Source organism: Chrysochloris asiatica, unplaced genomic scaffold, assembly GCF_000296735.1.
Source record: "Chrysochloris asiatica unplaced genomic scaffold, ChrAsi1.0 scaffold00142, whole genome shotgun sequence".
In the NCBI taxonomy this organism is placed as follows: domain Eukaryota; kingdom Metazoa; phylum Chordata; class Mammalia; order Afrosoricida; family Chrysochloridae; genus Chrysochloris; species Chrysochloris asiatica.
Genome location: NW_006408660.1, coordinates 8435380 through 8449193, shown reverse-complemented (window position 1 = coordinate 8449193; position 13814 = coordinate 8435380). Strand labels below are relative to the sequence as shown.

Below are 13814 nucleotides of genomic sequence, written 5' to 3'. Positions count from 1 at the left end.
CTGTATATTCTTTCCATCTTTTTTTGATGCTTTCTGCATTATTCAATATTTTTCCCATAGAATCTTCATTACTGAAAATTGAGACTTGAATGTTCTTCAGCTTTAGAAATACTGAATGTGTTCTTCCCGTTTGGTTTTCTAACTCCAGGTCTTTGCGCATTTCATTATAATACTTTCTCTAGCTACCCTTTGAATTTTTTTCTTCAGCTGTTTTACCTCATTTCTTCCATTTGCTTTAGCATTTTTACACTGGAGAACCTTATGATTAGCAGTGGAACACTGTGAGATAGCACCAGAATATTGTCAGATATTGTGCCAGAAGATGAGCCCATCAAAATACAACTGGGAGAGAACATCATGAACATGATGACATGAGTGGAGTAAAGCTTTCAGGACCTTCATTTGCTGATAGGATACAACTGAAAATAAGAAACTGCTGTAAACATCCATTAATAATCGGGACATGGAATGTGCAAAGTGAAAATCTAGGAAAGTTGGAAGTTGCCAGAAATGAAATGGAACACATAAAGGTAAATATCCTAGGCATTAGTGAGATGAAAGGGACTCCTATTGGCCATTTTTTCTCTAACAGTCATGATTTACTATGACAGGAATGACAGATTGAAGAGTAATGGTATCGCATTCATAATCAAAAGAACATTTCAAGATGTATCTTCAAGAATAATGCAGTTTATAATAGGGTATTATCCATATGCTGAAAAGCAAGACCAGTTCATTGCACTATTCAAATTTATGTTCCAACCACTGAAGCCAGTGATGATGGAATTGAAGAATTCTACCAAGTTCTTTGGTCTGAAATTGAGCAAACATGTAATCAAGATGTATTGATAATTGCAGGTGACTGGGATGCAAAGGTTGGAAACACAGGAAGGATTAGTAGTTGGAAAATATGACCTTGGTTGCATAGAAACAAATGCTGGAGATCGCATGAAAAGAATTTTCCAAGACCAATGACCTAACTCATTGCAAATACCTTTTTTAGACAGTCTAAAAGACAGTTGTGCTTGTGGAACTTATCAGATGACATACACAGAATGACTACATCAAATTGACTACATCTGTGGGAAGAGATAGTGGAAAAGATCCATATCTTCAGTCAAAACAAAGCCCAGGGCAGACTGGGACAGACTATCAAATGCTCATATGTAAGTTCAGGCTGAAGCTGAAAAACTGAAAATTCCACGAGGGCCAAAATCTGACCTCGGACATAATTGCACCTGAATTTACAGATCATCTCAAGAAAACAATTGACGCATTAGACGTTAATGACTGAAGACCAGAAGAATTGTGGGATGACATCAACAACATACAGGCAGAAAGCAAAAGGTAATTAAGAAGACAAGAAAGAAAGGAAAAACCAAAATGGATGTCAGAAGAGACTGAAACTTGCTTTCCAACGTTAGAGATGCTAAAGCAAATGGAATAAATGTTTTACATAGTAAGTTCATATGCTTTCTTCCTGGCCTTTGTAAGCAGAGTTTTTTAGCTTGTGGTGCACTACAAGACACTGTTTGTATACTATTTCATTTAATCTCCTCCAGTAACTTGGTAAGCTGTGTGACATCTTCATTTTACACAACAGAAAACTGAGGCTCAGCACAGTCACTTTTCTATGTTACATATTGAAAATGTGCTTGACTCGGATATAAGAGCTATTTCTGCAGCTCAGAGTGAAGGATTTGGGCGAGCAGCCCTCCCTCATTGGATAGGCCTCGTGAGAATTTGCTGCCTATGCACCAATGCTTATTCTCTCTCGTCACCATCCTCTAGAAAACCGTGAGAGCCTGGTGGTGAACTACGAGGACCTGGCGGCCAGGGAACACGTGCTGGCCTACTTTCTGCCGGAGGCACCAGCAGAGCTACTGCAGATCTTTGATGAGGCTGCCCTGGAGGTGGTATTGGCCATGTACCCCAAGTATGACCGCATTGCCAGCCATATCCACGTCCGCATCTCCCACCTGCCCCTGGTGGAGGAACTGCGGTCGTTGAGGTGAGCTGAGGGCAGAATGAGTGCACCAAGGTCCCCACTGGACTGAGCAGTGGGAGTGGGGGTACGACAGCCTAGAAAAGCCCACATCCCTGGGGTGTCCCAGAGTGAACAGGGGTGTAACAGGAGGGATCTGTTTAGTCCAGCTGAAGGTCTTCTTCCCACACATACAGCTGTAACCTTCAGAAGGATAGTTCAAAGCCACCCAGTACCCCATCTCTCCTCTTGCAGACAGTTGCACCTGAACCAGCTGATCCGAACCAGCGGGGTGGTGACCAGCTGCACTGGCGTTTTGCCCCAGCTCAGCCTGGTCAAGTACAACTGCAACAAGTGCAACTTTGTCCTGGGACCTTTCTGTCAGTCACAGAACCAGGAGGTGAAGCCAGGCTCCTGTCCCGAGTGCCAGTCAGCTGGCCCCTTCGAAGTCAACATGGAAGAGGTGAGTGAGGGAGGCTCTAAACATGCAGGGTGGGGCCAGCCTTTCTGGATCATGGAAGACAGTGTAGGCAGTGAAGAGGTGCAAGTACAAGTGTCTGTGGGCCACACAATGGTGAGGAGCAAATGTGTGTGGAGGTGTGTTTAGCTTGGCCTGTGTAGTGTTTTAAAGGATTTGAGCAAGTATTTTAAAATCAGGTTGTTTCATTGAAAAATATTCACATTTATAGCTTCTCTTGAAAACTGGGTTATGTAGCAAATGTGGGCCCACTTTCTGCTCAGCCACAGCACCCTTCTTCACATGGGGCGATCCATATTCTCATCTCCTCATGCTGTGTTCCTGGTACTGGTACCTGTGTGGTCCCTTAGCCACAACCCGTGCCACCCTTGAGACAGCTTGCTGACGGGAACACCTCTGGGCACTCTGACCCACTTGTACCTTTGCACCAGCCCACCCTCGGAGTCCTGGTGTGGCGCTGTGGGTTAATGTACCAGACTGCAAAGCTGTTTGAACTGCAAGGTCAGTGGTTCAAGCTCACCTGCTTCTCCTCAGAAACCCTATACAGGGTCACTGTAGGTTGGAATTAACTCGAGAGCACTTAACAACAACAACCCTTGTCTGAAAAGTGGAATGAGCTCGCTGCCAATAGTAGGCCTCCTGATCCCCACATTGCCTTGCTGCTAGCCTGTCACAACTCTGCTCTTGTGAGAAGTGAGGCCCAGACATCTGTCTTTCTACAGTGTTGAGTCTGCACTAGGATTCTTCCATCAGCTGCCTGGCTCAGAGGTTTTTTCATCAGAAAGTAATATATTCTGTATTATGGAATGGATTTTAAAGGGCAGCATGTAAACCTCAGTTCTCTGCAGAGTTCCCACAGAGAGCTGGGGCGACTGTGATGTGCTACAAGCCCTCCAGCACCTGAGCCTATATTTGTCAGTGTCTTTTCCAGAGGAACTCTAGAGCTCTCTAGATTTCCTCTCTCTCTTACAGTTTCATGTTCACAGGCCTGTTTTTAGTACATCTAAGAAAGGGCCTTCATTATTGTTAAGTGCCAGTTCCAACCTATATAGCCCTGATATGGCACTGTGGGTTGATGCTGTGGACTGCAAGGTCGGTGGTTCAAGCTTGCTAGCTGCTTCTTGGAAACCTACGCTGTTAAGTGCCTTTGAGTTGCTCCCGTCTCATTGCGATCTTGTACAGGGTTTCCAAGAACAGCTGGTGAGCTTGAACCACCGGCTTTGCAGTTCACACCAATTTTGCAGTCCAACTCATTAACCCACAGTGCCTTACAGAACTTTAATGTGGGGATTGGTCAGTTTTGCCATCCATCCGCTTAAAATGAACCATCCTAGAGATGAAAGGGGGAAACCTCTTTCTTGATACGAGGAGCTAGGAGTGGAGCGCATCCTGTAGACCTGACAGGAAGAAGGCATCCCCGAAGGATGGTAGCAGGAATGGGGATTGTCTATAGATATTCCGAAGTCTTAGTGGCTGTTTGTTTGTCGTCTTTGACTCTCTGCTTAGTAAATAGAAATAATAAAACTACCAATTTTCCTTCCTCCTGGGGCTGAGGTCTGGATCAGTAACTAGAAATCAACTCTTTAAGAAGTTGAAAGGGCAGCTGCACCTCATGTGAAGTAATTGCTACTCAGGGAAAGGCCTCAGATGTTTCTCCAACCTTCTTTATCCTGTGCAGACCATCTATCAGAACTACCAGCGGATCCGAATTCAAGAGAGTCCAGGCAAAGTGGCAGCTGGCCGGCTGCCCCGCTCCAAGGATGCCATTCTCCTTGCTGATCTGGTGGACAGCTGCAAACCAGGAGATGAGATAGTAAGTGGCCATGAGTAGGCCAGGACGGAGGCAGGTCTGTGAGGAAATTAGCATGATTCCCAGTGACCAGGAAAGTGTGGGGGGCTTAGCTCATACTTGGGGCTTTTCCTCTGCATAAATAGATTGTCTGACTAGAGTGTTAGGCTTAGGAGTGGTTTCCTTTCATTTTATAAGAATTGCTCATCTTGGTGTTTCTCTAGTAAGGGAATGTGTATAGAAAAAAATGGCAGGAAGCTGTGTAGGGGTGGGCTCCAGTTCCTATTTGTAAGCCGTTGGTCGCTGAGCACTTACTCTCCCTCCCCTAGGAGTTGACTGGCATCTACCATAACAATTATGATGGCTCCCTCAACACTGCCCACGGCTTCCCTGTCTTTGCCACTGTCATCCTGGCCAACCATGTGGCCAAGAAGGACAATAAGGTGGCTGTAGGGGAACTGACCGACGAGGATGTGAAGATGATCACCAGTCTCTCCAAGGATCAGCAGATTGGGGAGAAGGCAGGTGGACGTTATGCTGTTAAGCTCTGAGATGGAAGCGAGGAGGCTCACTGGGGATGTTGTGGGAACTGATATGCTGCTGTTGGTTCTTTAGTCTTAGAAACCATGCTCCTCCCTTATTATTCTTGTACTTCCCAGTGTGTCCATTATTCTTGTACTTCCCAGTGTGTCCCTCAGTAACTTGCTGTAATATGGAGGCTCTGTGTTATAGGACAGTGGTTGGCACCTCTGTCCTAGCACTGCCCCCTCCTAGCAGAGTAATTGGTAACTTGGATGACCTATCTGAGCCAGTCACTTTGGGGAGAAAAGTAACCTGGTTGGGAAGGGACTGAACTCCCTTTTCTTTCATCCAGTCGTGTCAGGCAAGGCTTGAACATGAAGGTGGAATAGAAGGAATAGCGCACTCCCTTGTATCAAACTACCAACAGTAACTTCTTCAAGTAGGCTGCCCAGATACGTTGTTTTTAATATAGATATTTTTACTGAACGTACTGGAGTTGGAGGTTTACATTGCAGAGATGCAAATTATTGAAGTATACCATTGAATTTCTCTTCCTAAAAGCCTCTGCCATTTCTGTGGCTCAGGCTCCAGCTTGCTCCCAGGTTACTTGTTCTACTTGCCTCTCCTTTCCCTTTCTTCCTCTCTTGTTCCCTTTTCCCAAGCGCTTAACTTCCTGTGCAGCTTTTAATCAGTGCAGCAGAGTATTCTCTGCTTCTACCCTTCTGCTCCTACAGAGCCAGGTCCTCAGGGCAACTTATATTTTACACCTCACTTGGCTTGTGAATTAGACCATTTTCCTCTGAGGTGGTAAACTACTGAGGGCAGAGACCAAGTCTGAGTTGTTCATCTCTGTTCCCAGAGCCTGGCGGAGGAAATATTGAATGACTGGAAGGTTAAGTGATGAAGACCAGACTCCTCAACCCACCCAGAGCCCCTTCCTCCTCCTTCCCTTTCACACCGCTGTGATTGCGCCCTTCTTTGTCCCCACCCCATCTTTGCTCTCATTGCCAGTTTCCTGTCTGTGCTGCTGTGGTTGTTGTTAAGCACCGTCCAGTTGGTTCCGACCCGTAGCAACCCTGTATAGGGTTTCCTAGGAGTGACTAGTGAGCTTGAACCGCTGACCTTGCGATTCAAGCCAACTTTGCAGCCCAGCACATTAGCCCACAGCGCCACACTGGGACTCTCCTGTCTGTGCATCAGGCTGGCCCAGGCTTAAGAGAACAGAGACTGCATTCCCATAAGCTCTTCCTTCTTTCCTCAGATCTTTGCCAGTATTGCTCCTTCCATCTATGGTCATGAAGACATCAAGAGAGGTCTGGCTCTGGCTCTCTTTGGAGGGGAACCCAAAAACCCAGGTGAGCAGTGACGTGCACCACTCTCCCATGCTCTAGGTTCCTCTTTACTAAACTGAAACTACAAAAATAATACATAAGTATGCATTTATTTATTTATATTACGTTCTCTTTATAAAAGACTTTGAGATCACAGATAAGGAGGTAGAGCTCAAGTCACCACTGACCCTCATTTCTAACCTTGTAGGTAGTCCTTAACAGTCTGGCCTTTATACCGATACTCACATATAATTCCATATATGAGTAAGTTTCAAAAAAAAAAAAATTCTTATGAAATCACGTTGTTGTTGTGCATTGAGTCAATTCCCACCCATAGCGACCTTGTATGGAGTTTCCGAGGAACAGCTGGCGAGCTTGAACTGCTGACCTTGCAGTTCAGACCGACTTTGCTGTCCAGTGCATTAACCCACAGCACCACATAAAAATGATCATAATGCTGCTCGACATAATTCCTGTATATGTCCAGCTTACTTTTCTCCACTGAATAGCAGGTCTTCTCTGACTGCTTTTTTCATATTAATATACAAAGAACTATTCTTTTAAATTACTGTACGATGATCCATGTAGTATAGTTTCTTTAACTGTCCTACTTGGAGAGCATTTAAATTGTTTCAGGTTTTCACATTTACAATGAACGTGTGTGTGTGTGCATGCTTACTTACATACTTATGCACATGTTTTTCTGGGTGAGTGTTCACAAGTAGGATTCCTGGTCACAGGGTATTACATGCCTTTTTAGAGAAAATATTCCTTTGCCTCTCCCCTGTTTGTCTGCCATTCCCTAATCTCCCATTCCTGTCTCCTCTAGGGGGTAAGCACAAGGTACGAGGTGATATCAATGTGCTACTGTGTGGAGATCCCGGCACAGCTAAATCTCAGTTCCTCAAATATATTGAGAAAGTGTCAAGTCGGGCCATCTTCACCACTGGCCAAGGGGCTTCAGCAGTCGGTCTTACGGCGTATGTCCAACGGCATCCGGTCAGCAGGGAATGGACCTTAGAGGCTGGAGCCCTGGTTCTGGCTGACAGAGGAGTGTGTCTCATTGATGAGTTTGACAAGGTGGGTCTTGGGGCTATGTAGGGTATAGGGTGATGGGATTCAGGGTATCTTGACCCTTGATGGCAGAGTCTGTTAATTGAGTGTTGGGATCTGATGAAGAAACAGTGGTCCAGGTAAAGGGTCAGAATGAGAGGGAGCTATTTGAATCTCTTGCAGATGAATGACCAGGATCGAACCAGCATCCACGAGGCTATGGAACAACAAAGCATTTCCATTTCGAAGGCTGGTATTGTCACCTCCCTGCAGGCTCGCTGCACTGTCATTGCTGCTGCTAATCCCATAGGTATGCCAGATACTACAGGGACAGAGGTCCTTGGGAGTGTCTAGTGGAGAAGAACCTGTATGATTCAGGAATTTACCATTCTAGTTACCAGGAATGGGGGGCACTTAGATGCAAGCCTGAGAAAGCAATTCATCCAAAGAAAGCTCTCCAAACATTTGTTGCCAGAGGGGAAAAAGTAGAAGTGGGACTTGAGACACCTAAGTTTTTTTGTGTGTGATCCATGTTCTCAGAACCTAGATGTTTTTCTAGGGGAACATGGGAGAATCATTTCAGTGCACCACATGTAGGGGAGGGAGCGCAGTGGCTCTGTAGGATAAGCACTGGACTGCGAACCACAAGGTAAGCAGTTTGAGCTGCTCCACAGGAGAAAGATGAGGCTTTCTGCTCCCACACAGATTTCCAGCCTTGGAAACCTATGTAGATAGAAAGGGTTGCTCTGAGTTGGAGCTGACTCAATGGCACTTAACAGCTCAACCAGGAAGTGATGGAGAGAGCCCAAGAGCCATCATACTGCTTGCTTTTGATTTTTCCTTCCTGAGAAACAGTTTAGTGACTAAAGGCAATCCAGGGTGTTGTGGATTGGATTATGTGTGGTCCTCCTCACCCCCCAGTGTGTGTTGTCTTTGTTATGTTAATGAGACCAGATTAGAGTGGGGTGTGTTTTGAGTCAGCCACTTTTGATATATAAAAGAGATTTAATGCAAGTTAGAAGCAGAGATGGGGAAGAGAGGTGCCTGGGAGCAGAGCTCAGAAGCTAGAAGAACCTTCCCCCACAGCATATGAAGAGGGAAAGCCTCCTAGAGCAGTGACCTGAATAAAGACTTTAGCCTCCTAAACTGTGAGGAAATAACATTTCTATTATAGCACGTGGAAGAGGGAGAGCATCTTTCTGTCTCTTGTCCAGAGTGCCTTACAAATAGCAAGTATTAAGTAACCTTCAAGTTTTTTTCTCCCCTCATCCAATCCCCTTATTCCTTTTGATATTGAAGCTCCCTGGGGTTTGGAAGAACCCCTTGAAGGTTAGGAAGAAACAAGAATCTGGCACGGCACTCCACTGAGTTCTAATGGAGAGTAACCTTTGTTTTACAGGAGGCCGCTACGATCCCTCACTCACCTTCTCGGAAAACGTGGACCTCACAGAACCCATCATTTCACGCTTTGATGTCCTGTGTGTGGTGAGGGATGTAGTGGATCCAGTCCAGGTATACAACTTCCACATCTCAGGGCTTCTCTGCAGTCAGTTCTGGGGACCCTGAGTGAGGATTGAACAATGTAGGCTTGAACTCTGGGCCTAAGGAAAGAGGGCGACAAAACTCACATCTGCTGTCTTGTTCCCTTCTTATGTCTCATCTCAGGTTTAAAACCCATCTTTGATTTCTCTTTGCCCCATCAGCACCTCTCCTTGTGCCACTAATGATTAGACTATATAACTTCTTGGTCTTTCCTGAATCTTTCTCATTAGTTCTCTGCTACATCCACACTCCAGATTGATCTCTTACCATAAAGACAGATTATAGTCTTTGGGTAATTGGTCTCCTGGCTTCTCTACTCATGCTCCCATGTAAGCCATTCAGTAGTTAGAAGGCAGAGTCATCTCTTGAAAGCATAAATCAAATTATGCTACTTCTCCTGACAAATCTGTTAGTATTATTGGCTAGAGGGTAGACACATGTTAATTCAGGTGGATGGGAGGGCAATATGTTAGAAGAGGGAGCTTGGTGGGAGAATGATGAAGACAGGAAGACATAGGGAAGTATGTAAGAATTAAAGGGGATAGAGGTAAATATTGTTATACACAACCTTGGAACAACAGTGTTCTGCAGGTATGTAGACAAATGCACAGGCTGAAAGGGCATGGCTAGAGAGTAGGAATGTACCCACAAATATATGAGTTTGAAAGAGGGTATTTGTACACAGGTATTTACTTTTGCTGCAAACACAACTATGAATGTGTGGTAGAGCATTGTTGTTTAGTGCCATCAAGTCAGTTCCTACTCATAGTGACCTTGTATAGGGTTTCTAGTGAGTGCTGGTGGATTTGAACCGCCAACCTCATAGTTCAAACCAACCTTGCAATCCAGTGCTTATCCTATAGTGCCTTAGATATTATCAAACTTCTAAAGGCAATGAGTTGCTGGACCTGAGGGCTCAGGACCATAGTCTTAGGGTACAGCATGGTCAATTGACATAACATTGTCCACAAAGACAATGTTCGACATCTTACTTTGGTAAATAGAGCATCTGGGATCCTAAAAACTCATGAGCTGCCATCTAAGGTACAGCTGTTGGTCTCTCTATGTGCAGAAGAAAGAAGAGTGATGAGAATGGAAGATGCTTGTAATCAGTTCAGTAGTCTAATGAAACACATGAACATCAGTCTCCACAACTCAAAGACAGGAACTAGCTGGTACCTGGCTAATACTACCAACTGCTCTGAAAGGGCTCCTGGATAGAGTGGGAGAATATATGGAACAAAACTCAAAATTATAAAAGACAAGACTTGTCAAAAAGACTGGAGAAACTTGAGACTATGGCCCTCGACTACCCTTCAGGTCTGGAAAGAAGCTCACCCTTGTGGCCCAATCTGTCTATCAGCCAAGCAGCAGATAGACATACAGTGGGGACAACAACACTAGTAATGTGTGCTCACCATGGCATGGCCAATCATTCAACATTTACCTAACAACGTAGTTTACAAGGGATGGGAAGAATGATGGAATGGGAAATCACAGGGAGGAAATGGGATAACTTGTACATTGAGGGGATTGCAATTATTGAGATGAAACCAAGTGTATGATTTACTGAACATAAAACTAGAATCTAAAGTCCTCACCACTGCTCACAAATGTCCTGTGTGTGTGGTCTGTTCCTGGCCTGCCTCTAGCCTGGTCCAGAGCTGCTGGTCTCTTCCCTCCACCACACATATACCTGCTTCACTCTCTCCCTCTCCCTCTCGCTCTCTCTCCCTGAAACATGCCAGACCTTGGGGCTTTTAAAGTTCCTATTTTCTTTTCCTGGAATATTCTTCTCCCTGACTATCTTGGCATCATTCTTGGCTTTCTCTGGCAACTTACTTAGAGTGGTCTCAGTCCATGTATAGTTTACACATGTTACTCCTATAATTAGGTGTTTTTTAAATACATTTTATAAAGAATGTATTTGCCTTGTCACTCACTTAGAAGTAAGCCCTGTGAGTGCTTTGTCACATTCATCAGCGGATCCTTAGCACCTGGTGTGGTGCTGTGAAATAAGCACTAGACCACAAGGTCAGTTTGAACCACAAAGTCAGCAGTTCAAACTCGCCAGCCACTGCTGGAAACCCAATACAGGGATGCTGTGAGTCAACACCAACTCGGTGGCACCTAGCAACAATGGCCGTAGCATCTTAACACTACGTGGCACCTGTTGTTGTTGATTAGTGCCATCAAGTGAGTTCCAACTCATAGTGACCCTGTGAAGGGTTTCCGAGGAGCAACATTGCAGTCCAGTGTTTTTCCTGGAGTGCCACAAGAAGACTCCTAGGTATAAAATACCTGCTGTTGAGAGAATATCATTCTTGTAACACCATAGAGCTTTTCCGTTCTAAGTCCAGTCACTTCTGGCCTCTCATTTCTCAGGATGAGATGCTGGCCCGTTTTGTGGTGGGCAGCCATGTTAGGCACCACCCCAGCAATAAGGAAGAAGAGGGGCTGGTCAATGGCAGCACCCCAGAGCCTGCCATGCCAAATACATATGGAGTGGAGCCTCTGCCCCAGGAAGTCTTAAAGAAGTACATCATCTATGCCAAGGAGAAGGTTCACCCAAAGCTCAACCAGATGGATCAAGACAAGGTGGCCAAGATGTACAGTGATCTCAGGAAAGAATCTATGGTGAGGGCCCCAGGAACGGAGCCTGGAGGGGTGGGCAAGGTGGAGAGGCTTTCTTATTATCTATGTAGTTTGGGTTTCTAGTTGATCATTTAATCCAAAATGTCCCAAAGCAGAAAGACAGGGTAAAAAAAAAAAAGCCCACTTGTTTACCATACCATTTTTCTTGTTAAATGCCATCGAGTCCGTTCTGATGCATAACAACCCTGTATAGGATTTCTAAGGATTATCATTTTTAGTTAAAACTAAATGTATATTCATTTATCTTGGTATGGGACCATAGCCTTTTGAGTGTCCATTGATTAAGTTCACTTTGCAGAATTTCACTCAGATGAACGCAGATTGTTGTCTTGAGTTCGGTTTTGGTTCCTTCATAGTAGAATGAGAATTGCAAGGCAGCTTATGAGTAATTGGAATATACAGTGCTTGTGGATTTGTGTGTGTCACCCACTTCACTCACACCTAAACTGACAGCAGCTTTATTTTTGCTCCCTTTTTATTCTCAGAGCATTCAGCTTAGTTTTTATAGAAACATTTGATTATGCAATATTTAGTTCCTTGAGAATAACAAGTACAGTTGACAGCATGTAGATGCAGTGGTGAGAAGCCATGGCCCACAGCACCCCTCAGGCGCCAGGCTGCTACAAATGCTGCGTATTCTGTCTCTTGCTTCTCTTCCTTCCTAAGGAAGACCTGACAGTATCCTTCTCTTCAGGCAACAGGTAGCATCCCCATCACGGTGCGGCACATCGAATCCATGATCCGCATGGCAGAGGCTCATGCGCGCATTCACTTGAGGGACTATGTGATCGAGGACGATGTCAACATGGCCATCCGGGTGATGCTGGAGAGCTTCATCGACACGCAGAAGTTCAGTGTCATGCGCAGCATGAGGAAGGTGGGTGTGGGCGATGCTTGAGACCCTTTGCATTACGACTGCAACCCCAAGCTTTTCTGTCCTGGTCCAGCTGCTCTGAGAAGGAGGTGAAGGGAAGTGTGGTTGAAGTGGGGAACTGTTTACTCTGTAGTAGCTTTGAGTCCGGGGAGTAATGGGTGTATTCTGACTTGCTTTTTTCCTCTACAGACTTTTGCCCGCTATCTTTCATTCCGGAGGGATAACAATGAGCTATTGCTCTTCATATTGAAGCAGTTGGTGGCAGAGCAGGTGACTTATCAACGCAACCGCTTTGGGGCCCAGCAGGACACTATCGAAGTGCCTGAAAAGGACTTGGTGGATAAGGTACGGATGTGGAGGGGAGTTGAGAGTCAGGGCTGGCAACCTTGGGATTTGTCAGAATCATCTTTGGGAACTTGATCACGGTGGTTAGATATTGTCAGGGCAGTAACTGGGGGACCTGAGGTGATCACTACATGTTGAGTGTTACTAGTTTGCTTTTGGATTCCTGGTGTGGCACTGTAGGATCAGCACTGGACTGCGAACTACAAGGTCAGCAGTTCAAATCCACCAGATGCTCCTTGGAAACCCTATACAGGGTTGCTATGAGTCAGAACAAACTCAGTGGCACTTAATAGCAACAATAGTGTCTGAGCTCTTGTTCTCTGCACTTTTAATCTTGGCATAAACGGAATAAGGGTGGTCTTGTTTTGTCATCCACATTTTACAAAGGAGGGAACAGGCAACAGAGTAAGTAATTAACTTGGCCAAGTCACACTATAACTGGCAGAGATAAGATTTGAACTCCTTTCATCCAGCAGAAAACCCTTAACCTCTCTGAATTTTTCCCTCTATATGATGATACACAGTTCTGTACATTGTTACCATCACTGTCTCGTCATTTGGCATATTTATCTTTTTAGGCTCGCCAGATTAACATCCACAACCTCTCAGCATTTTACGACAGTGAACTCTTTAGGATGAACAAGTTCAGCCATGACGTGAAACGGAAAATAATCCTTCAGCAGTTCTAAATTCTAAGTAACTAATTGTGCCTTCTGGTTTAGGAGGGCAGAGTGAGTGCTCAGTTCACTTTGTGCTTTCTACACCCAACACCAGCCCACTGAGGACTTGGATCTGTGGTCAGGTGGGGTTTGGAGCTGAATCACCTTGCTTCTCTCACAGACTCCTGGGCTAAGGGTATGACATGGAGTCATAGTATTGATTTCTTTGCTCCGTCTTCTGTCTTCTGTTTCTCAAGTGAGCATTACTTTGCCAGTGTTGTTTATTATTTTTTTTTCCAGATGTTTTATAACCCACCACCTACAAGTGGTTTGTGTCTGCTTAATAGTTTGGATCACAATTATTTCTTTTCAGGACACCTGTGTTAGATGGCGAGGTATGTCTCAAGTGCCTGAGCATATAAGGTTTTCAAAAAACTGTTGCCTGCTGGCTTGAGTGCCATGTGTGGGCTGCTTCGGCCACTTCTGACCTGAGAACAAGTTATAGGCATTTGGAGTCTTCCCCAAACTCTGTCCTGGGTTTCCCCTAAGCTATAGTGAGTAGAGAGGACGGTAGGCTACAGA

The 13814-nt window shown here is 45.1% G+C and overlaps 1 protein-coding gene across 1 annotated transcript in view; it reads left to right on the top strand.

Annotated features, from left to right (window-relative positions):
• MCM2 (minichromosome maintenance complex component 2) overlaps nucleotides 1-13262 on the top strand; it is a 23699-nt gene extending 10437 nt beyond the window's left edge. The window contains exons 6-17 of the mRNA XM_006870520.1: nucleotides 1792-2011; nucleotides 2240-2447; nucleotides 4141-4275; nucleotides 4581-4772; nucleotides 6035-6128; nucleotides 6934-7184; nucleotides 7341-7467; nucleotides 8557-8669; nucleotides 11085-11336; nucleotides 12049-12231; nucleotides 12418-12573; nucleotides 13152-13262. Coding sequence (XP_006870582.1) covers nucleotides 1792-2011; nucleotides 2240-2447; nucleotides 4141-4275; nucleotides 4581-4772; nucleotides 6035-6128; nucleotides 6934-7184; nucleotides 7341-7467; nucleotides 8557-8669; nucleotides 11085-11336; nucleotides 12049-12231; nucleotides 12418-12573; nucleotides 13152-13262 — 2042 coding nt within the window. The remainder of the gene's footprint in view (nucleotides 1-1791; nucleotides 2012-2239; nucleotides 2448-4140; nucleotides 4276-4580; nucleotides 4773-6034; nucleotides 6129-6933; nucleotides 7185-7340; nucleotides 7468-8556; nucleotides 8670-11084; nucleotides 11337-12048; nucleotides 12232-12417; nucleotides 12574-13151) is intronic.
• Nucleotides 13263-13814: the final 552 nt, after the last annotated feature.